The 23,384-nt window shown below is 45.6% G+C and overlaps 2 protein-coding genes across 5 annotated transcripts in view; one reads left to right on the plus strand and one right to left on the minus strand.

Annotated features, from left to right (window-relative positions):
* The window catches only part of Bcap31 (B-cell receptor-associated protein 31), a 32,126-nt gene extending 30,805 nt beyond the window's left edge, over nt 1-1,321 (minus strand). For both annotated transcript variants that reach the window (XM_087599238.1, XM_087599239.1), the window contains exon 1: nt 1,146-1,321. The gene's annotated coding sequence lies outside the window, so the exon portion shown is untranslated. The remainder of the gene's footprint in view (nt 1-1,145) is intronic.
* On the plus strand, nt 79-21,730 carry Abcd1 (ATP binding cassette subfamily D member 1). Of its 3 annotated transcripts, none has more exons than NM_001108821.1 (10): nt 79-1,415; nt 4,446-4,626; nt 12,747-12,889; nt 12,972-13,140; nt 14,312-14,406; nt 17,535-17,680; nt 18,026-18,171; nt 19,967-20,051; nt 20,281-20,406; nt 20,491-21,473. In NM_001108821.1, exons 1-10 carry the CDS (start codon nt 513-515, stop codon nt 20,708-20,710), a joined length of 2,214 nt encoding a protein of 737 aa, NP_001102291.1. In that variant the 5' UTR covers nt 79-512; the 3' UTR covers nt 20,711-21,473. The 3 variants fall into 3 exon arrangements, 2 of the variants coding, with proteins under 2 accessions (NP_001102291.1, XP_087456504.1); XM_087600378.1 differs by having other exon boundaries at nt 172-818; nt 20,491-21,730; XR_015646375.1 differs by lacking the exons at nt 12,747-12,889; nt 12,972-13,140; nt 14,312-14,406; ... (3 more) ...; nt 20,281-20,406; nt 20,491-21,473 and adding an exon at nt 9,022-9,464 and having other exon boundaries at nt 172-1,415; nt 4,446-6,572.
* Nucleotides 21,731-23,384: the final 1,654 nt, after the last annotated feature.

Raw genomic sequence — 23,384 nt, forward strand, 5'->3', positions numbered from 1 at the left:
CCGCCTCTTGCCTCAACTCTGCCTCCTCTCCCCCAACCAGCACCCCTGGGGAGGGGTAGGTGGGTGGGGATTCAGGGCCTTGGTGTAGACGCTGTGGTTACTGCCCGGCTGCAGAGCGGACAAACACGCCTAGTGCCCCGGGGAGGGGCGTCACGGGGGGGGGGGAGGAGCAGTAAAGAAGAGGGAGGTGGAAGGGAAGAGACAACCTCTCTGTTTAAGACCTCTCGAGGCTCTGACCTCAGGGGCTAAGGGACAATCTGTGGAGGGAAGCCAGTTTCCTCCACCCGGGCTGCCTGAAGAGGCCACGACCCTGGAGGATTCTAACCCAACCGATCCAGGGGCCCCAGCACCACCCCGAGGGCCTAAAGCAACAGTCTCAGGGACCACTTCAAGGTTTCCAGTTGCCTAGACAACGAGCCCTGGGTCAGAGAAACAGCCCTTCCAGGATCTGCCCGCAACTGTAGCCTCGGGCAGCAGTTCCAGCCCTCAGCCTGCTCACCAGTCCAGGTGACATGCCGGTACTCTCCACTCCCTCCCGGCCCTCGCGGGTGACCACGCTTAAGCGCACAGCTGTGGTCCTGGCCCTCACAGCCTATGGAGTCCACAAAATCTACCCTCTAGTACGGCAGTGTCTGACTCCTGCCAGAGGTCCTCAGGTGCCAGCTGGGGAGTCCACGCAAGAGGCCTCTGGGGCCACCACAGCCAAGGCTGGCATGAACCGGGTATTCCTGCAGCGGCTCCTGGTGCTCCTGAGGCTGCTGTTCCCCGGAGTCTTGTGCCGGGAAACAGGGCTACTGGCCCTGCATTCTGCTGCCCTGGTAAGCCGAACTTTCCTGTCTGTGTATGTTGCCCGCCTGGACGGCAGACTGGCCCGCTGCATTGTACGTAAGGACCCAAGGGCCTTTAGCTGGCAACTGCTGCAGTGGCTCCTCATCGCCCTTCCTGCCACTTTCATCAACAGTGCCATCCGCTACCTAGAGGGCCAGCTGGCTCTTTCTTTCCGAAGCCGTCTAGTAGCTCATGCCTATGGCCTCTACTTCTCCCAGCAGACTTACTACCGAGTAAGCAACATGGATGGACGGCTTCGAAACCCTGACCAGTCTCTGACAGAGGATATGGTAGCCTTTGCTGCTTCTGTAGCCCACCTTTATTCCAACCTGACCAAGCCACTCCTGGATGTGGCTGTGACCTCCTACACTCTTCTTCGAGCTGCCCGATCCCGAGGAGCTGGTACAGCCTGGCCCTCAGCCATCGCTGGCCTGGTGGTGTTCCTCACAGCCAACGTGCTTCGAGCCTTCTCTCCCAAGTTTGGGGAGCTAGTGGCAGAGGAGGCACGGCGAAAGGGGGAACTGCGCTACATGCACTCTCGAGTGGTGGCCAACTCAGAGGAAATTGCCTTCTACGGGGGCCATGAGGTGGGGCAGGTTGAGATGCTGCTTACATAGCAGAGGAAGTGGCTGGGAGACCTATTGCAGCCAGCTATGAGCAGTAAGGAAAGCCCAAAGCCTACTCCAGCTAATGTTAAAGTTGTGAATAGGCAGTGGGACAAGCTTGGGGGTAGTAGGCATTGGATGGCTGTATTCTTAAGATGCAGAAATGGAGAAATGGCACCATTGGGTGGGAACTTCCCTGTGCTGGCTGCCTGCAACCTCCAAGCCACTTCTGCTTCCTTGGTAAAATTGTCTTGGACTTGAGCTTTGGATTCTATCTACTACATCACAATTTGTGATGCTCTGGTCCAGCTTGCTCCAATCTTGCAGTCAACCATTCCTACAGCCAACTGGGAGGAATTAGACTCCTATCATCTGGGAGCATAGGACCACAGCCTGCCTCCTAACCTCTCTCGCCTCTCTGGGCCCTTTGAAGGCTGGCGTCCAACAGAGTTGGCTGGCTGGGCTGTCCGGTATTATGGGCATGACTCAGCCCAAGCAGAGGTTAACAAGCAGAGCTCAGCACAGCGGCTGCAGCAGCAGTGTTGCTGCTCCGGGTCAAGGCTGTCAGAACCCCAGGCATGTCTGGTTAGTGACTGACAGGATTGGCAAGCAACCTGCCTAGTTGCCTCCCTCCCTCCCAGGGATAGGGATGCCTGACCCCAGCGTCTGCCAAAGAGGCCTGACAACCTTCCTCTCCTACCTCCCCACCCCCACCCCCAGTGTAGCCACCCTTCTACCCAGATCCCAGCCACTTTATGAGGTGGGCTGGAGCCAGGGAAGCCTGGCAGACACTGGGAAAGGATACTTTAGGCCAGTGTAAACTTTATTCTCTGGCAGCCCCTCCCCTTCTTTGTGCCAATGGTTGCAGCTGCCTCAGGCCTTGTTCTGGCTACTGGTTTCGGTTCCCCAGTGCTTGGGGCAGGGGAGGGATACAAAAGCACCCATTTCATGAAGGCCTGTGTGTTTCCTGGATCAGGCCACTTGCCACAGGACCTTGTCCCATTGGCTGCATTTCATATAGACAATCAGTTTTGTCCTTGACTTTTGGAAAGGATTTGTCTCTACATTCTGCTAAGAGAATTTTTGCTGGCCCAGGTCAGGTTTCAGATTAGGAGGAAAAGTGCATCACCCTTACTATAACCCCTCTCCCATTCTCTTCTGAATGCTGGGCTGCAGGGCTTTGGCAAGCTGCCAGGGCCTTGGGTGAGGCACTTGGCACAATACCTGTAGCTATGCCATCAACCTTAGCTGGTGCTGCTACCAGCTTGAGGCATGAGCCTAGATTACCAGGGTGCTGCAAAGGTGGTGCACTCACTTCAGGAATGAGAGGCTAGGTTTTGGAAAGCTGGGCTATATGAGCACTTCTAGGCAGAGAGCACAAAAGAGAGAACACTGGTATTTAAAAAGACTTCCTCTGGGCTAGCTTCAGGAAATAGCACATTAAACAATAGAGGTCACTTGCTGGGACCCAGAGACCTTGTGTAAACCCTTGGCCTGCTTGTCTAAGCCTCATCTGTAAAGCTGTATAGGGTGATGGGCCACCATGAGTGGATTGACTGCCCTTGTTGTATAGGCACATGTCCCACTCCAGTCCCACTGGTTGCTGTACTGTGGACATGGGCCTGGATTCTAGTCAAAAATTTATGAAAAAGGGACTAACTGGCTGGCTGGCATGCAAACAGCAGGGTATAATATTCTTACTAGAGTTTCAGGCAGTGCACATGCATGTGTACAGACATGTATACAAACCTTCTGCTTAAAAGAACAAAGTAAATCTCAAGTCATCTTCATTTGTAAAAATCTGGTTATTAGGTTGAGGCAGGAGGTTGATTGTGAGTTCAAGGCCAGCTTGGGCTACATAGTGAGTTTCTGAGCTACAGAGCAAGGCTGTCTCAAAACACTATAAAAGCCAAGCATGGCGGTGCACACCTTTAATCCCAGCACTTGAGAAGCAGAGACAGGAAAATTGCCACAAATTTGAGGTTGACCCTGGTCTACATAAAGAATTCCAGACCAGCCAGGGCTATACAGTGAGACAGATCTTCTCTCCAAAAAACAAAACAAACACAAAAACAAACAAACAAAAAAAACAACCAGAAGTCTGGTTCTCTAGGGCTGGAATATAGCTCACCTAGCACACTCAAGGCCTAGAATGCCCAAGGCCCTGGGTTCTATCCACAATACCTCAAAACTAACTAAAAAATGTGGTTCTCTTAACATCCCAGTCTATGTGGTCCACATTTCTACACTCCTCGCTACTTCCAGGCAGTATGAGCTTGGGCAGATCACTTTGTCTCTCTCTGCTTCTGTGTCCTATAATAGACACAAGAATATGCACATTAAGGTTTGTGGCAGTAAATTGGAAGAAAGAAGACAAACAGTGCTGTGGTGTTAGGTATGGGGGGCAGAACATCCCCCAAAATGACCATAGTCACCTTGCCATGACTACTTTTGGATACCTCTAGACTCCTTTGAGACCTCTCTGACTGCAGTTCCCATCAGGGTTGAGAGCATATTCATCTGGTTTTGATGGGAAATTCAGTGTAAGTTTCTCACAGAAAAGAGCCTGGAAAAGTAGCAGGAAATGGGGATTGTTGACTGAGTTTGACAAAACCAAGAACTTTGTCATTTGCTTCCTTGTGCTGCTCTTTGAACTATTGATCATGATGTCTGGGGTAGGGAGGAACTAGGAAGGAGCCCAAAGAAATGGGGTCAGCAGAAGATGAAAGACAGCTGCCCTTAGGGCCTGGATCCAGAAACTGCCCAGGCAGGGTACAGAGAGGGAAGTGGTGAGTGTCCCAACCACAGTAGTAATTGAGAGGGTAGGAGGTTCCCTATAACATCTGATAGTCCCTTACCATCACCCCTATTTGAGGCTTGGCCCCACCACAAATACAACCCCCAAGTCCTTGGCCTTATGGCCATCACGCAGCATGTCTGTAGGTCATACTTGGGGACTCTTACCATCACCTCCCAGGAATTGTCACATTTGAATATCTATTGACCTTACAGGTAGAGCTGGCACTACTACAACACTCCTATCAAGACCTGGCTTCACAGATCAACCTCATCCTCCTAGAACGCCTGTGGTATGTCATGCTAGAACAGTTCCTCATGAAATATGTGTGGAGTGCATCTGGCCTGCTCATGGTAGCTGTCCCCATCATCACAGCCACTGGCTATGCAGAGTCAGGTAAGAGCCAAGACTCCAGGGACTGGGGCCCAGAGCTCAGCCAACCCACTTTCCCCTTCTTCCTGAGTAAATGGGAGACCCTACTGGCCTTGAGATTATCAGAAGCCAGGCATTCTTTGGAGCTCTTTGCTGCCACATGTGCATCACATGGTTCTTGGTGCCAAGAAGCCTAACAAAAAACAACCTAAGAACACCACATACAAACTGCTCCATATGTGTGTACCCTTTATCCCCCTGTCCTTAGCCCAATTTTAATTGGAGATGAACATAAAAAGTGGTTTGGGTGAGCCCCTTCATGACCCCAGCCTTGGTTTCTTCCACACAATGGTTCTTACAAATTGCCAGGGTAGAGGCCTTTGGGGAGTAGGAAGCCTGCCCTACCTGTTACTTTGGGGTGGTCAGGTTATCTTTGTTCCTCTACTGGTTTTCAATTTATTCATTCAACTTTTAGTGAATACCCTTGAAAAGGTAGACATGTGACCTTGAAAGCCTCCTTAGGTTAATCAATAGCTCCCCTCCTCTTGAGCCTTAAAAGAGTTTACCTAGAGAAACAACCCCTATGACACCTGTCAGTACAGCCCAGCCTGAAGTTTCGTTTCATGATTTTTTCTGACTCCCATATGCTTTTCATTCTCTCTTATGCTTTGTGTGATGTGTGTAAACTCACCTGTGTGGATACTGAGTTCTCTGCTCAGCATTCCCTTCCTAAACTTCAACCATCCTTCCTGACAGACTTATTTCAGAAGTCACTCTTTCTTCTTCTGGTTTGTTTTGATTTGAAATAGGGTCTCTCTTTGTAGCCCAGATTAGCCTTGAATCTGCCATTCTCCTGCCTCAGCCTCCCTAGTACTGGGATTACACTGTGCCTAAAAGTTCTTTTAGCTAGGGTATCATGGGGTCTTACACTGTGCCTGACTAAAAAGGTCTTTAGCTAGGGTATCATGGGACCTTTTTCAATTAACTTTTCTGAAAAATATCTTTTACACTTATTCCTGAGCTAGTTAGATTAAGCATAAAAATTTAGTGGAAAGTTAATTTTTTCCAGTCATTTGACAATATTTCATTGTCATCTCATTTCTTGCATAGCTGTTCATTTTTCAAATCAATTTAAATTATTAGTATTATCAATTTTTCTCTCTAGGTGTCTTTATCATTTTCTTTCTTGGTATTCTTCAGCTTTAGTGCAATGTGTTTAAGGTTTCTGCTTCTCCTGCATCAGACTTGTGTTTCCCTCAAATGTACATGTTTCTCTTTTTAAATATTTTTATTTTATATGTATGAGTGTTTTTTCTCTATGTATGTTTGTATACCAAGTACATGCCTGGTACCTACAGAAGGCAGAAGAGGACATCAGATCCCCTGGAATTTGGGATACAGACAGTTGTAACTTCTAATCACAGGTCGTCTGCAAGAGTAATGTCTTAGTTATTTTTTTCTATTTCTGTGAAGAAACACCATGACCAAGGCAATTTATAAAAGAAATCATTTAGACAGGTGTGGTGCCAAATGCCTTTAATCCCAGCACTTGTGGATCTCTGAGTTTGAGGCCAGCCTGATCTACATAGTGAGTTCCAGGACAGCCAGGGCTATACAGAGAGACCCTGTCTCCAAAACAAAGCAAAATTGGGATCTTGCTTATAATTTCAAAGGATGAATTAATGACCATCATGACAGAGAACATGCAGCAGGGAAGCAGACATGGTACTGGAGCTTACTCAGAACTTACAAGTTAGAGGCAAAGAGTCAGAGAGACCTCAAAGCCCACTCCACCCCTTTTACACAACTCCTCCAACAAGGACAAACTTCCTAATCCTACCCAAAACAGTTCGGCCAACTAGGGACCACGCATTGAAAAGTATGAGTCAATTGGGACCATTTTCATTCAAGCCAACACAAGCAGTAACTGTTCTTAACCACTGAGCCTATTTAGGATTTTCAGCTTCTCAGTCTTTCTTTTAGTTTAATAATTCTCCAGGTCACCTGTTGTTCCTTCAGTCATATGCAATTTGAATTTTTTTAAACCACTTAACTATTTCTGCCACCAAGCCTTTATGTGCTCTGCCTTACTGCTCTCCCAAGTACTGCCTTTCTATGTATGTCACTTTGTGTGATTACCTTTTATGGTGAGCTAGATAAAGTTGATTTTCCAGGTGCTTCACAGGAAAGCCTGAGAGGAAGCCACTTAACCACTGGAGATGATTTTAAATAAGCTTTGTTTTAATGGTCTGCAATGGCAGTCCCAGAGCTAGAAAAGGGATGGGATTGCAGTATCTTATATGCTCCTCCTGTCAAGCCTTAACTCCAAAGATCCTAGGAGGTTCTCCCTCTAGAACGTGCTAGCTGCCAAAAGGTCCTGACCACAAAGACCTATGGACTAACTTCCTTTGTCTTACTGCCAAAGGAAAAATTGTAAGGATATTGGGAAGGAAGTCTAGTGTTCCTGCTGCCTACTGGAGCTAAGTCTCTGAAGACATAATAGAAAGGAGGATATTTAGACTTAGCTCACCATACTGTTAGCACATTTGTGTCCCCCCAAACCTGCACCCCCCCACAACCCACGGGCATTTCCTGGGACAGGCCCCAAAAGGCATCCATCCATCGATCCAGTTACCTTTCCAACTTGAACTTTTCTGAGCTGACTCTTTGTACCTTTTCCTTCCTGCAACCAACCCCTGCCATTAATCCATATGAGGGTCACGTATATGCTGGATGCTTCCCACAGCCCCAGAGCCCCTTGATGATTCCTCAGTGGGCACTCATTATTTACTCATCTGCACCAAGGGGCTCTTGGAGCTGCCTTCCTCCTTGTTCCCTACCATCATTTCCAGGTTCTAGGTTTGTGTAAGAAGGTTGCTCTGGGACTGGCAAGACGATTTAGCAGGTAAAGGTACTTACCCTGAAAATTTGACAATCTGAATTTGATTTGTTTGTTTGGTTGTTTGGTTGGTTTTGGGTTTTTTTGAGACAGGGTTTCTTTGTGTAGTCTTGACTGTCCTGCCAGGCTGGCCTTGAACTCACAGAGATCCACCTGCCTCTGCCTCTGCCTCCTGAGTGCTGGATTAAAGATATGTGCCACCCTGCCTGGCGTGAGTTTGATTTCTGGAGCACACATAAAAGTAGAGAGAACCCATTCCACAAAGTTGTCCTCTAACCTCCACATGTATGCTATAGTACATGTATACCCACACATTACATATACATATACATACATATATATATATAATAACAACAATAGCAACAATAATAGTAATTTCTTAAAGCTGTACTCTTCTGTAGATCACAAAGTCAAAAAGTTGAAGCTGTTAACTAAGACTTTGAGGACAGGACCATGGGATATAAACTCTAACCAAAAAAAAACACAAAACAAATAAACAAACAAAAAACCATGGTAGCCAGATGTGGTGGCAAATGCTTTTAATCTCAGCAATTGGGAGACAGAGACAGGTGGATCTCTTGTGAACTGAAGGATAGCCTGGTCCACAAAGTAAGTTATAGTACAGCCAGAATTCATACACAGAGAAACCCTGTCTCAAAAACCAAACAAAAAACAGCTTTAGATAGGAGTGACTCTTGTGAGAAGTCAGAGGTTAGAGATCAAGGTGCAGAGTAGGTGTGAAGAAGAATGTGAGTGGTAGGCAGCAAGGTTAAGAGGAGAAATGTCACACTTCAGAAACAAAGCTCACTGTGTGTCAGATGAAGAAATCCAGCTGTTCAGCAGGAAGGACTGATATGGTGCCCAATAGAAGGTAGGTGCGTTTCTAGTTCATAAGAGCTACTTATGCCAAGAAATAAAGCTGGGTGCCTGGTGGTTCTCTCTTTCTAACTTTCTTTTTTTTATTTTATTTTATTTTATTTTTTTTTTTTGGTAATTATGTGTACATGGGGGTACTGATGCATTAGGAAGCCAGAAGCACTGAATTACCTAGAATGGGAATGACAGGCAATTGGAAGCCACCTGACATGGGTTTTGGAAATCAAACTCAGATCCTCTGCAGGATCCCTTTTAACCATTGAGCTGTCTATCAAGACCCTTTTCTTCCTTTTTTCTTTTTTTTAAGATTTATTTATTTGGGGCTGGAGAGATGGCTCAGGGGTTAAGAGCACTGACTGCTCTTCCAGAGGTCCTGAGTTCAATTCCCAGCAACCACATGGTGGCTCACAACCTTCTGTAATGAGATCTGACGCCCTCTTCTGGTGTGTCTGAAGATAGCTACAGTGTACTCACAGACATAAAATAAATAAAATCTTTAAAAAAAAGATTTATTTATTTATTATATATAAGTACACTGTGACTGTCTTCAGACACACCAGAAGAGGGCATCAGATCCCATTACAGATGGTTGTGAGTCACCATGTGGTTGCTGGGAATTGAACTCAGGACCTCTAGAAGGGCAGTCAGTGTTTTTTGTTTTTTTATTTTTTTGTTTTTGTTTTTGTTTTTTTTCGGAGCTGGAGACCGAACCCAGGGCCTTGAGCTTGCTAGGCAAGCACTCTACCACTGAGCTAAATCCCCAACCCCCCAGTCAGTGTTTTTAACCACTGACCCATCTCTCCAGCCCTCTAGATCCTTTTCTTAATGGATGCTATTGAGATGTGATTAACAGACCATACAATTCAGCCTTTTTATACAAGTACCTCAGTTTTTTAAATGTATTCACATTTATGCAGCCATCACTACTATCTAAGTTCAGAACATTTTGAAATGTAAAGGGACCTCCATATCAATTATTAGTCACTCCTAATCCTCCTTCACTCCACTCCTGGCACCCTCTAATCTGCCTTCTATCTTTATAGATTTGCTTATTCCAGACATCATCAAATAGAAATGGAACCCTATGGTATGTGACCTTTGCTTTCTGGCTTCTTTCTCTGAGCATAATTGTTTCAAGGTTCGTCTATGTTGGAAGATGAACCAGCCCTTCATTCCCTCTTATGGCTGACTAATATTTCACTATATGTATATACCACAATTTTTCTTTATATTCTTTTGAGACAGGTATGTCATCACATCTGGACTATTATAATAAATTTTAATTATATATTATATGTATGATAGGTTTCATAAAGAAAAGACATTTTGTTTGTGTGTTCAAGACAGGGTTTCTCTGTGTAGCCCTGACTCTCGTGAAACTCACTCTGTAGACCAGGCTGGCCTTGAACTCACAGAGATCCACCTGCCTCTGCCTCCCCAACACTAGGATTATAGGCATGTGCCCCCACATCCAGCTTTCATAAAGATATTTTCATTCCCAGATTTACCTCTTTTTACATTCTCCTGTGTCTCTTCCTGTTCCTATTAGTCTCTGTTTTCATAAATTTTGGAAAACATATTTGTCTTTCTGAGTCTAGTATATTTTGCTTAGTATGATGATTTCCAGTTATATCCACTTTTTTTAGTAAATGGCATAGTTTCATTTTTCTTTATGACTGAATAAGTCCATTGTATCTATTGCTACATTTTCATTATCTATTTATCTGTTGATGGACATGTAGGCTGGTTGCATGTCTTGACTATTGTGAATACTATACCAATAAACATGGATGTGAAAGTATCTCTGTGGTAGGACTTAGTATGTCCAGTAGTAGTACAGAGAAGTCATAAGGGAATTCCATTTTCAGTTTTTTTCAGAAATCTCCACATCCTCCCACAATTTGTTGTCATTTTTTTATTTGTTGTTTGTTTACTTACTTATTTTTGGTTTTTCAAGGTAGGATTTTCTTATGTAGCCCTGACTATCGTAGAATTTGCATTATTGACAAGACTGGCCTCAAATTCAAAGATTTGCCTGCCTCTGCCTCCTAAGTGTAAAAGCATGTACTACCACTGCCTGGCCTTCCTTTTTATTTTTTTTTAAGATTTATTCATTTATTACATATAAGTACACTGTAGCTGTCTTCAGGCACACCAGAAGAGGGCATCAGATCTCTTTACAGATGGTTGTGAGCCACCATGTGGATGCTGGGATTTGAACTCAGGACCTCTGGAAGAGCAGTCGGGGCTCTTAACCACTGAGCCATCTCTCCAGCTCCTCCTTTTTATTTATTTTTTTTTTCGGAGCTGGGGACCGAACCCAGGGCCTTGCACTTGCTAGGCAAGCGCTCTACCACTGAACTAAATCCCCAAACCCCCCCCCACTCCTTTTTATTTTTTAAGACAGGAGTTCTCACTTTGTACCTCTGGATGGCCTGGAACTTGATGGTAGCATTCTCACTATAATGATGAAATTTTGGTATAGTTTGGACTTGCATTTCCTTGGTAGCCAGGGTGTTCAATGTTTTTCTTTGTTTTTTATTTATTTATTATTTATTGTATGTGTATGTGTGTGATGTGGTGGACACATGCGACAGAATGTATGTGTAAGTCAGAGGACTTTGTGGAATCAGTTCTCTTTTACCTTACATGGGTTCCAGGAATTGAACTCAGATCATCAGACATACACAGCAGCAAACACTTTACCTACTGAGCCATTCCATTGTCCTGGTATGTTCAATATTTTGTGTACATCTATTGACCATTTTTACTTTGTCTTTTTAGATTTGTCTGTTAATTGAACTTTCCCATTTCTTTTTTTTTTTAAAGATTTATTTATTTATTATATATAAGTACACTGTAGCTGTCTTCAGATACACCAGAAGAGGGCATCGGATCTCTTTACAGATGGTTTTGAGCCACCATGTGGTTGCTGGGAATTGAACTCAGGACCTCTGGAAGAGCAGTAGGGTGCTCTTAACCGCTGAGCCATCTCTCCAGCCCCAACTTTCCCATTTCTTAACTGGATTGTTTGTTGTTTTATTTGGTATTTAATTTTGTTGGTTTTAGATAGGGTCTTACTATGTAGCTTTGGCTGGTCTGGAGCTTGTTTTCTAGAACAGGTTGGCCTCAAAATCATAGAAATCCATGTCTACCTCCTAAATACTGAAATTAAACATGTGGGTCACGATGCCCAGCCAGCCTGTAATTTTTTCCTGAGTCAGGGTCTCATGTATCTAAGATTGTCCTGAAATTGCAGCCAAGGAGGGATTTGAACTTTGGATCCTCATCTTCTACCTCCCAAGTGTTGGGATTTCAAGAGTTTACCCTTATACCAAAGTACAAAAGGTGTTTGATTCACTTGGAATTAAATTTTGTATAGGGTGAGAGATAGGATTTAGTTTTGTTTCTTCTACAATATACATTTCAATATCTTTATCGATTCATCCATTACCAGACAGGCTTGTTGTTTCCACCTTTTGGCTATCATGAATAGCACTACTGTGAACATTGCATACAAGTTTCTATGTAAATTCAAATTTTTGTTTCCCCAGGCTATACAGCTAGGAAAGGAATTCCTAGGTCCTTTGGTAACTCACTATTTAAGTTTGTGAGGAACTGCTAAGTGCTTTTCCATTTAATCTCCTCCATAGATAGGGGTCCCACTTCTCAACTGGCCAATGTCTGCCCTTACCTCTCTTTGCTCCAACTTCCCTTGTCAAGATGACATGTTATTTCTTGGCAATATCAGTTTCCTTAATGATTAATGATATGAAACATCTTTTTATAAACTTAAATGTGGTGAGGAAGTGCACATGTTACACACATGTAGAGGTCAGAAGGCAACTTTTGGAAGTCACTTCAACTTCCACTGTTCAGACCCTGAAGATCAAACTTAGGTCATTAGGCTTAGTGACCAACACCTTTACCAGCTAAGCCATGTCACCAACTCACCTTACTGCTCTTTATATGTTTTCATTGTTTTCTAAGAAAACATTTTACACTAGCTTAGGTTGGCCTTGAACATGAGGCATTCTTCTTGTCTCAACCTTCAGACTACTGAGAAACCAGGCAAATATATATCTATATATTTTGCATATACATAGTTTAGATCCTTAGCCAGCTGTGTGAAGTCAAGATCCTCCTGCTTCCACCACCCAAATGCTGGGTTGATATGAGCTAAGAAAAGTTCTAGAGTAGTACAACTCTACTAAACACATGTGTGAGTTAGTTTTCATTTGTGCTATGAGATGGCAAACATATGCTCTGTACATCTATCAGTCATAACATGGGTATGCACATTATTCATCTTTTCCTTGGTGACTCTATGACTTTCCATTGTCTTTCCTAACCCAACTTTGGCTTTCAGACTCAGAAGCCATGAAAAAGGCAGCCTTAGAAATGAAGGAAGAGGAGCTGGTTAGTGAACGTACAGAAGCCTTCACCATTGCCCGAAACCTCCTCACAGCTGCTGCAGATGCCACTGAGAGGATCATGTCATCCTACAAGGAGGTAACCCCAATGCAGCTCCTACCCTGCCTGCTCTTCCACTCCTGAACTGGCTGGGGTTGAGCCCATGTCACCCTCCTTCTAGGTGACAGAGCTGGCTGGCTACACAGCCAGGGTGTACGAGATGTTCCAGGTATTTGAAGATGTCCAACACTGTCGTTTTAAGAGGACAGGAGATCTAGAGGAGGCTCAGGCTGGGCCTGGGTCCATGGTGCATTCTGGTGTTCATATAGAAGGGCCCCTGAAGATCCAAGGTAAGGTAGCCTCTGTGCAGAGTACCTCTTCTGCCTTTCTATCCACTGCTTTGTCTCTTCCCATACCGCCCCAATACTCAGAGACCTCTGTGCACCCTGTCTCATCCACTCAGGATTCATTGCCAGAAAGGTCATTGAAAACTAGGTTACTGTGGAGGGGGCTGGCCCAGTAAGTAGCCTGCATTCTCCAAGCACTGGCTACCAGTTGAGCTGCTAACAAACTTTCCCAAGTGTGTTGGTTTTGCTTACCAGTTAAGAGAGATGATTCTGGGCTCTCAGTGCTTGGTATCATTCATCCATACAAGGCCAATAGAGAAATAAAAGCAGTGAGGAATGGGGATGTAGTTCAGTTGTAGAGTGCTTGCCTAGCATGTATGAGACCTTGGGTTTATTTCCTAGCATTGCAATAACAACAAAAGATTTACATGGCTAGGGATATAGCTCAGTTAGTGTTTGCCTAGCATACACAAAGCCCTTGCTTGGTTCAATCCCTATTATCACATAAAGCAGGCATGGTATTGTCAAGGTCAGCATTCTAAGTAAATAAATAAGATATTAAAAGATAAATAAAATATTTAAATCCATAAGCGATGGCTAATGCCTGTAATCCCAGCATTTGTGAGGCTGAGGCAGGATTGCTCCATATTCAAGGCCAGTGAGGGCTTTAGTATTGGACTACTCTGTTTCAAAAAGAAACAAAAGAAAAAAGAAGTCCAGACAGAGTGAAGGACAAAGAAAGTCCAGCCACCTGCCAGGTCACAGGAGTCAGGATACTGCAGCAAAGGAGCCCAGGCATGGAAGCTCATCTTACGATGTTGCCAAAGAAGGGTCTGGGTTCTAGAGTATCAAAAGGTGGCAGTTTGGGGCATGTTACTTGACTCTGAGGTTATCAACGTGTTGGAAGACCTCTGTTTTCCCATGGGACCTGGAAGACACCATATTGTTTGGGAACCCAGGGGCCTGTTAAGATAGGAAGTAGGGGGTGTTGGGAATTAGCTCCAAACTAAGTGGTAGAGCGCTTGCCTAGCAAGCGCAAGGCCCTGGGTTCGATCCCCAGCTCTGAAAAAAAAAAAAAGAAAAGAAAAAAAAGATAGGAAGTAGGGATAAGCAGCAGGGCAAAGGAAAGCAGCAAAATGCTGTGCTCCTGTATTTCCATGCCTTCTCTCTACAGGCCAGGTGGTGGATGTGGAGCAGGGGATCATCTGTGAGAACATCCCTATCATCACACCCACTGGAGAGGTGGTGGTGGCCAGCCTCAACATCAGGGTAGGTCAAGTAGAGAAGCACCCCTAACCTGAAGTGCTGACCAATCTGAACCAAGTAGCTGGGGACAAGGTACACTTCCCAGATTATCTGGCCACCTGCATCTGTGAACCCTAGCCCTCAGCTCACGTAGCTTTGCTAGCAGTGACATTGTCCTTAGCCACGTGGAAGATAGGCCAAGGTGAAGCTGAGAGACCAACATATCTCAGAACATGAGTCCTAAAGCAATAGTATGAGTGCTGATAAAAGAAACTAACAATTACGAGGGTTGTCCAAGGGTTCCTAGTCTGATGATTTGTCCATCCCAACAGGTTTCCCTGAACTCTGGGTATTTGAAACCAAAGATAAGTCAGAAAGTGGGCTGACCTTAAGAAGTACCTACTATAGCACAAGGCCCTGGGTTCGGTCCTCAGCTCCAGGGGAAAAAAAGTACTTACTGTGGTGGTGCACACCTTTAATCCCAGCACTTGGGAGGCGGAGGTAGGCAAATCTCTATGAAGCCAGTTTGGCCTACATAGTGAGTGAGTTCCAAAACAGCCAGGGCTACACAGAAAAACTCTGTCTTGAAAAACCAAAATAAATAAATAAACAAACAAATTAAAACTATCCCTAGTTAGACTCTGATCTAGAGTACAGTAAGGACCACCAAAAGGTTGATGATCATTTGATGAGAAGATACCCTATAAAGCTTTTCCTCAAAGCATAGGAAGTGGATAGGTGGATGCAACAGGAGTTAGGGCCTGAGAGACAAAGGGACCAGGGCCTGTCTCCTAGCAAGGGACGAAGCTGGAAAGAGACATGAGGAGGTGGAATATCAGGCTTCAGCCTTCACTGAGAGAGTTGCTGAGCCTGGAGAGGAAGAAAAAGGGCAAGATTATTGAAAGACAGTTGAGGCAGTGGACATAACATAAAACAGTTATTTTGTGAACAATACAATACAGTAGGTGGTACCTGATAGATCCAAGCTATATAGTTCCCTAGCTGACTCTAGGAAGAAACAGTAGGAAGCAAAGACACTGTCGTCTGGGTGAACAGACTGCAGCTCGGTAGATAGCAAGGCTGCCAAGGAATCAAGGTAGAAGAATAGGGCTGAGGGAACCTGAAACTTCTTGTCACTCCTGTCCTCCAGAGCTAACTGTTTAATGCTGGTGAGTATCTAGGGGCTGCCCTAAACAAGTTCTCCTAGGCTTAGCAATATTATTACCAGAAATGGACTCCTTCCATCTTCTGGAGGCCAGAAGTCTAGTTTCGAGGGGCAGGAAGGTTCCTTCTTGGGGAAATGTGTACCCCAAGCTATGTTACCCTACTCTCTGCCTCTATCCTCACACACATACACACCCTTTTGTGTCTGTCTATTCAAATCTTCCCGCTTTGTAAGTTCTCCAGCCACATTGGATTTGGCCCACTTCCTTCCAATATGCCTTAGTGTCCATTTAGCTAATTGTATGTGCAATGACAGGTCCCCTCTGAGCAGTAGGACATAGGACTTCAGATAAATTCAGGGAGCATAGGTCAACCTGTCACACTGCTCAAGGTAAATCAAAGGCCAGAACCTGGATCCTCCTAGGAGCCTTATGCAGCAACACTCTTATTATTGCTTGGAGATAAGGAAATACCTACACTCAAAGAAGAAAGGAACTGAGGATAACGGTGCTAGGAACAGCTGTGCCATCTCTGCTGCAGGGTGCTGTGCCTCCTCTGTGGCCCAAACTCTCTGACCAGCTAACAGTGGCACTAAATGAACTAATCCCTCCTTCCTGCCAAAACTCCAGTGTTCAGCTACTCTGGAGCAATCTTCTGTGACCCCTGATACCTGAGAGCAGAGTAGACCATGGGGCGAGGGGTTAGCTGTTTACATCTAGAACTTTCTTTCCCAAAGGGAAAAAAATTTTCCCTAGGCGGCTCCGTGTGTGTGTGTGTGTGTGTGTGTGTGTGTGTGTGTGTGTGTGTGTGTGTTTATGTGTGTGTGTGTGTGTGTTTATGTGTGTGTGAGAGAGAGAGACAGAGACAGAGAGAAATCTCATTATATAGCACTTCTATTTCCCAAATGTTGAGATTAGATCCATGTGCTACTTCCTCCTGCTTCCCTACACAATACTAGAAAACCTCTTGACACTATACATGGATCTAAAGTAGAGTTAGAGGGATAGAGAATCCTTTGGAGTATCCTAGAATGCACTCACTCATTTGACCATAGCAATAGAAGCTGTGGTCCCTCTGTTTGGCTTGTGCTATCCAAGCGTCTTGGGGCCTTAGGGGACAGAACCAAGTCTTGTCCATTCCCCTGTATCCTACACCTGGTATTCAACTGAGGTTCTGCATACTGAACCCCATCACCCCATCCCTATGGCCTTGTAGTCACTTGCCAAGAAATCAAGAATGGGCTTGATAGCACACACTTACAATCCCAGCCCTTGGAAATCTAACATAAGAAGACTAAGTTTCAGGCTGGAGAGATGGCTCAGTGGTTAAGAGCACTGACTGCTCTTCCAGAGGTCCTGAGTTCAATTCCCAGCAACCACATGGTGGCTCACAACCATCTGTAATGAGATCTGATGCCCTCTTCTGGTGTGTCTGAAGACAGCTACAGTGTACTCATATACATTAAAATAAATATAAAAAAAGAAGACTAAGTTTCAGACCAGCCTAGGCAACATAGCAAGACCCTTCTCACCTGCCAGCCTTACACAGAGAAAGATAGCTTGCTTGCTCTTTTTCCTTCCTTCCTCCCTTCCTCCCTTTTTCCCTCCTTCCCTCCCTCTCTCCCTTCTTTCCTTCTTTCCTTCTCTCCCTCCATTTCCTTTCCCTCTTTCTTTTTTGAGATAGGATCTCATGGTGCCCAGGTTGGCCTTGTACTTGCTATGTAGCCAAGGGTTGAAGTTGAATTACACTTGAACTTATGATCCTCCTGTTTCCACTTCTCAAGTGCTGGATTACAAGTATGCATGATTTATGTGGTGCTGAGGATTGAACTCATGGTCTGATCTTTGCTCAGCATGCACCCTACCAACTGAGCTACATCCTCATCCCAGATATAGAAGGCTTTATGAGACTGGGAAAGAGGCCACAGTGATCCAGGGTGTGAGGAAAGAGACTTAAGCTCTGGATGCCATGTCCTGATGCTTCCACAGGTGGAGGAAGGCATGCACCTGCTCATCACAGGCCCCAATGGCTGCGGCAAGAGTTCTCTGTTCCGAATCCTAGGTGGACTCTGGCCAACATACAGTGGGGTACTCTATAAGCCCCCACCCCAGCGCATGTTCTATATCCCTCAGAGGTAAGTAAAACTATTTGCTGTGTCTTCCGCCTTTTTATATCTGTGTTACATTAGAGTCCACCTCTCAGGAGAGGATGTGAAGATGTTAAGCAGCCCAATATCCAGGAGCACAAGCTGGTCCATTTCAAATGGGGGAGGGGGTCTTCTTAAGTTCATATCCACAGATGAGAATGATAAACATACTTGTGTCCATGCACATATGTGAGTATATGGACATGTTAGTTGGGAGAGAGCCTGGGTGTGGTATGTCAGCAGTTGGAAACCACTCTGGAGCCTACTAAGGCACAGAGCACTGCTGGGAAACAGGGCTACCTTGCCCCTAGTGGACATGCAGCTTTCTCACAGGCCCTACATGTCCGTGGGCTCCTTGCGTGACCAAGTGATCTATCCTGACTCTGCGGAAGACATGCGGAGGAAGGGCTGCTCGGAGCAGCAGCTGGAAGCCATCCTGGGCATCGTGCATCTCCGACACATCCTGCAACGGGAGGGAGGTAGGGGCAGGGCACACCAGTGCCCTTTGTCCCAACATGGGGAACCCGTTGCCAACCTACCTCTAGACTCTTCCCCAAGTCCCAGAGGATAAGAGTTATCTCAGCATCCAGGAGTTCAAAGTGCTTTCCCGGAAGGAGGGGTGAACAGGTTGCTGGGGTGCCAGGAAAGGGAACTTGTAGCAAAGCACTTGCTTTATTGGGTGCCTAGAAGACCCTATGTCAAATAAAAGAGCAACCTAGGACAGTCACTCTATTGGGTAGCCAGATGATACCAGGACAGGTTGCAATTGAGAGATGTTGGCTGCTCTTGTGAGCCACTGGAAGCTTTAAGGCTTTAGGTAACCAATTGACAGATCAGTTTTTATGTTTGAACAAGCTGACCCATCTCTGGGTAGGGTAGGATGATCATGTACATGTGTCTAGTTGCACAGAGGCTTGGAATGAGAGTGAAGATCAGAGTCATGGGTGATTCTGAGGAAAGCCCTTATGAAAGAAGGACAAATAGCAAAAGAAAGTGCTTTTGAGAAGAGAAAGCTTACTGAGGGACATCTTCTCCAGTAGTCTGTGGTTGCCCTGAATAGCTAGTATCTGTGGCCAGTCATTGCAACCTTTTAGGATTGAATTCACCTCTGAGTAACAGTACCATGCTAGTTTCCTTAGTGGTTCAAAACATTTACAGATTTATCCTACTGTGTTATAAATCCCAAAAGAAACAGACCAGAGTTGGGCAGCAGAAACGTTCACTATAGGCTCCAGGGATCCAGGCTCTCGAACCAAGTTATGGTGCTAAGCATGGCTTCCATTCTTAAAGTCACCTTATAACCCAATATGACTGCTATAGCCATCATATCCAGTCCCTAGACTGTAGGATAGAAGAAGGGGTAAAGGAAAGAGACAAAGGATACTTATCTTCTGTTTTCCCAGAAGGTTCCATGGGTATTACATGTACGACAGTGGCTAGAATTAGTACTATGGTTACCCTTCACCATAGGGCAAGCTAAAATGTTCCACATGCCCTAAGGACAGTTCTAGTCATGTAGAAACACAGGATGGGTGACAGGAGAGGACTTCTGCCACAAAGTCCTGACAAATCACCTTCCTTACATGCTCACTCAGTCCTCTAAGCCAGTGTAGTGGCACCAGGCCATGAGATGTGGCCCAGTTCCTCTGGTGAGCCTTTGTCCTAGAGAGAACATTCTAACCATCCCTGAGGATCTTTGCCCTTGTCACCTGCTTCCTGCTGAGGACAGTGTTGACAAGTTTTTCCCTGGCAACCCATTAGGTATCCTGGGACTGCCATGACTAAGAGCCACAGACTTACTAGTTTCAACAGAGAACTTGGTTTTCTGGCATTCTGGTGTCAAATTTGGGTGTAGCAATGCTATCTCCTTCACAGACTATGAGGACTCTGCTTAGCTAGTAGTAAGTCAACTTCTGTGTGTCTTCAAAACAGTTTCCCTCTATACATGTCTCTGTGTTTAAATTTTTATTTTCTATAAAGATATCAGTTATACTGGATTAGGGTTCACCTTCTTGAACTCAAACTGAGCACATTTGGAAAGATTGTCTCTAAATCCTACTAGGGGGTAGAACTGTAGAATGTGTTTTGTGAGGGAGAAAATTTTTGTTCCAAGTGTTTCATTTATTAGTGTTACAGGCAGATGAGGACACAGAACAGAAGTCTGCAGCCAGACAAGTTCTGCCAGGGTCAAATGTGTCTCATTTAACCCTGACCTTATCCCACTTCCCATTGGGTTTCTGTTGAATTGAACTGAGTCCTTCACCTCCTGCCCAGGTTGGGAGGCTGTGTGTGACTGGAAGGACGTCCTTTCTGGTGGTGAGAAGCAGAGGATTGGTATGGCGCGCATGTTCTATCACAGGTGAGCACTGTGGTGACTTTCAAGGACATTCAGTAATTTGGACCCAACAAGAGAGAGAAGATGGTTGCTCTCAGTAGGAGGAAGACAGCTATGTGAAGGAGCTTCACCTCTACCCCCAACCCTCCCCCAGTGCAGCAGGGCTATGGGTCATAAGTGATTGGCCAGGAACTGGAAGTTGGACGGTGGTGGGGAATTCACAGCTTTCCCCTTCACCCACCCCCACCCTAAGGCCCAAGTACGCCCTCCTGGATGAGTGCACTAGTGCCGTGAGCATTGATGTGGAAGGCAAGATCTTCCAAGCAGCCAAAGATGCTGGTATCTCACTGCTGTCCATCACCCATCGACCCTCCCTATGGTAGGTGCTCTTGGAATTGTGGGTAAGTCTGCCACCTGAAGTGAGAAAGCAGCTGTGACAGCTTTCTATCCCTCTCCTGTTCAGGAAGTACCACACACACTTGCTGCAGTTTGATGGGGAGGGAGGCTGGAAGTTTGAGAAGCTGGATTCTGCTGCCCGCCTGAGCCTGACTGAAGAGAAGCAGCGCCTGGAGCAGCAACTGGCAGGCATCCCTAAGATGCAGGGGCGCCTTCAGGAGCTCCGCCAGATCCTTGGCGAAGCTGCAGCCCCAGTTCAACCTCTGGTCCCAGGCATCCCCACTTGACTGGGGACCTTATCCCTAGCTCCCACCCTTCTCCAAGCTCTCGGATCACATGAAGGAAGCTGCAGCTCCTATCCTCCCCTTACTGCCCTGCATGCCTTCCCCTCCCAAGCCTCCTAGCCAATTACCTGCTTTCCCTGAAGACCCCACTCTGGAGCAAGTAGATATGAATGGGGACACTCTGCATTCCACCTTCACTCTGGGGTCTGCTCCAGAAACTGTGCCCTGTTCGGGACAATGTGTCCTTTACTTTTCTCTGAGGAGGGATGGAGGGTTTGGAAGGCCCCAGTCCTGACTCTATACCAGTATGGCTGAGTCATAGGAAGTAAGCAGGAGCTGCCCTCTTACTGCCAGCAGCCAGAATGTGTGAAGCCTGGTGGTTGTGGATCACATCCCTCTTAAAACCCAAACCCTCGTCATTGCTTTGATCCATCCCTTTGTTGCCATCCCCTAGGGTGGCCAACCAATGCCCCTGTCCTATAGGACACTCCTGCCATGAAAACAGCCTAATGGAGCCCAGGATTAGATGGGGCCCAAAGCGTGCCCTTCCCCATGGTTACCCCCAGAATGGCATGGTTACCTCCTGAGCCATGAGAAGAATGTAGCCCTGGCCCTCCCACTCCTCCACCTCTACAACCTAATTTATTGGACTCCCAGTTTATAGGTGTCTAAATTGCCAACATGAGTACCCTGCCAGCACAGGAGGTGACTGGGTGGTCCCTTTAATCTACCTAGTCTCTGGTGCCAAACCTGGCCCCTCACTAGCCTATACTGCCAGTTGCCACTGGGGGTGCCCTCTGCCAGCTAGGCAAGAATGAGGGCACCATGTTCCCAGTTCAGTGCCAAAGAGGGGTCACAGGAGGTGCTGTGTCTGCTAAACCAGCCCTCACCAAGAGGGAGACCCCCCCACACACACACACACCCTATTGCCATTGTGTGCCTTTCCTGGGCCCTCAGCCCTCTGGCTCTGGTGACCCTCCCCCCACCCCACGTCCTCTCAGTAAAAACCTCTGGAAAGTACAATCCTGCCTCCTGGACTTGGTATCTGATAGAAATTCTGGGGAGTAAGCCAGGTATGGTAGTGCTTTTAATCTCGGCACTCTGGAGGCAGAAGCAAGTGGATCTCTGTGAGTTCAGGGCTAGCCCAGTGTGCATAGTGAGTTTGAAAACAGCCAGGACTGCATAGTGAGTCCCTGTGTCAAAAAAACAGGCAACAACAACAAAAGTTCTGGGGAAAGGTCAAAATATTGATAGAAAAAGAGGAGACCTGCCCCCCAAACATGGGCCCAAGTGAAAACCTAGTCAACTGCTAACTCTGTGGGACTCAAAAGAGTGTTCTCTGGTTATACATTTTGTACCCTATGGAGGCAGAGTTGACAACATTGCTCTAAAATGATATTCGAGGCCAAATGACTGCTGGAGAGAAGATACGTCTGCCAAGTCTCTGTAGAGAATACAGAAACAATGCTATAGAAACCCAGTGAGCTGCCAGGAAGGTAAATTAAGCACTGAGAGAGCCTCAGAAAGGAAGTGATTCCTGGATTGAGTTGTACTGGTGCTTCTGAACCTTCTAGAAGAGGGAAAAGTGTGTCCAAGGCTCAAGGTTATGTCCAGAGAAAGATATCCAGTACAGGGGAGAAGGAAAGGCCTAGACTGAGCCTAAAGGTCACTGAGGGGATCTATGTAGGATGCAAATGGCCTTGGATTCAGCATAAAGCAGGCTGTGGAGCTGTGTGTGGACACTTACTGGAGATAGACCAGACAACTGCTGCTAGGAATGGAGAGGGGATGCTCTTGTAAAGCTAAGCTGGGTTCCCACACTGCCCACATTCCCACCCTCAAGTCATACCAAAAGAACCAAGTCAGAAACCCATGTAAATGTTTACTGTGTAGATTCTACCCAGTATCTACAGGAGTCTGAGTACCCAGCAACAAATGGACAAACATGCATATTCATACAATAGAACATTACTTGACTATAAAAGGCTATGAAACAGCAACACGTGCTACAATATACACAAACATTAAAGACATGCTACTGACAAAGAAGCCAAGCACACAGGTCCAAGTATTATATGATAGTATTTAAATGAAATATCCAGAAGAGACAAATCTATAACAACCTAAAGCAAATGAACAGGTGCCAGGGTGGGAGGGCTGGGAAAATGGATATGAGGAGAGATTGTTTAATGAATACAACGTTTCCTTTGTGAGAAAGTGATGAAAATGTTCTGGAACAACAGAGGAAATGGTTGTGCAACATTGTAAATTTACAAAACAGCACTGAACAATGTACTTCAAAGAGACCTGTGAATTTCACTACAAAACAAGTGGTTAATAGATGGCTATAGATGGCTAGACAGATACATAGATTGCTATTAAGAGAGAGAAATAGGTGATGGATTAGTAGAATAAAAAATTAGTCAGGCATGGTGGCCCAGGTCTATAATCCCAGCACTTGAGCTGTTGAAGCAGGAGGATTGACACAAATTTGAGTTCAGCTTGGGTTACCCACTGTATTCTAAGTGAACTAGAGCCAAAAGTTAGACCCTTTCTCAAAAATCTGAAAAGAAAAAAAAAGATAGATTCATAGATGATACAGGAAAGATTATTTATAGATAGCAGATAATGGAAGGAAAATGACAGATGGTAGATAGGTACATAGATAGATACTGTC

This window comes from Rattus norvegicus, chromosome X (assembly GCF_021556685.1).
Source record: "Rattus norvegicus strain SHRSP/BbbUtx chromosome X, alternate assembly SHRSP_T2T, whole genome shotgun sequence".
NCBI classification, from domain to species: domain Eukaryota; kingdom Metazoa; phylum Chordata; class Mammalia; order Rodentia; family Muridae; genus Rattus; species Rattus norvegicus.

What these genes read in the sequence shown, in the direction of transcription:
- Abcd1 (NM_001108821.1), top strand. Translation starts at nt 513, where the DNA reads ATGCCGGTACTCTCCACTCCCTCCCGGCCCTCGCGGGTGACCACGCTT. An exon ending in GCGCGCATGTTCTATCACAG is followed by an intron (nt 20,052 to 20,280) that starts GTGAGCACTGTG and finishes CCCCACCCTAAG; the next exon opens with GCCCAAGTACGCCCTCCTGG. An exon ending in ACCCATCGACCCTCCCTATG is followed by an intron (nt 20,407 to 20,490) that starts GTAGGTGCTCTT and finishes TCTCCTGTTCAG; the next exon opens with GAAGTACCACACACACTTGC.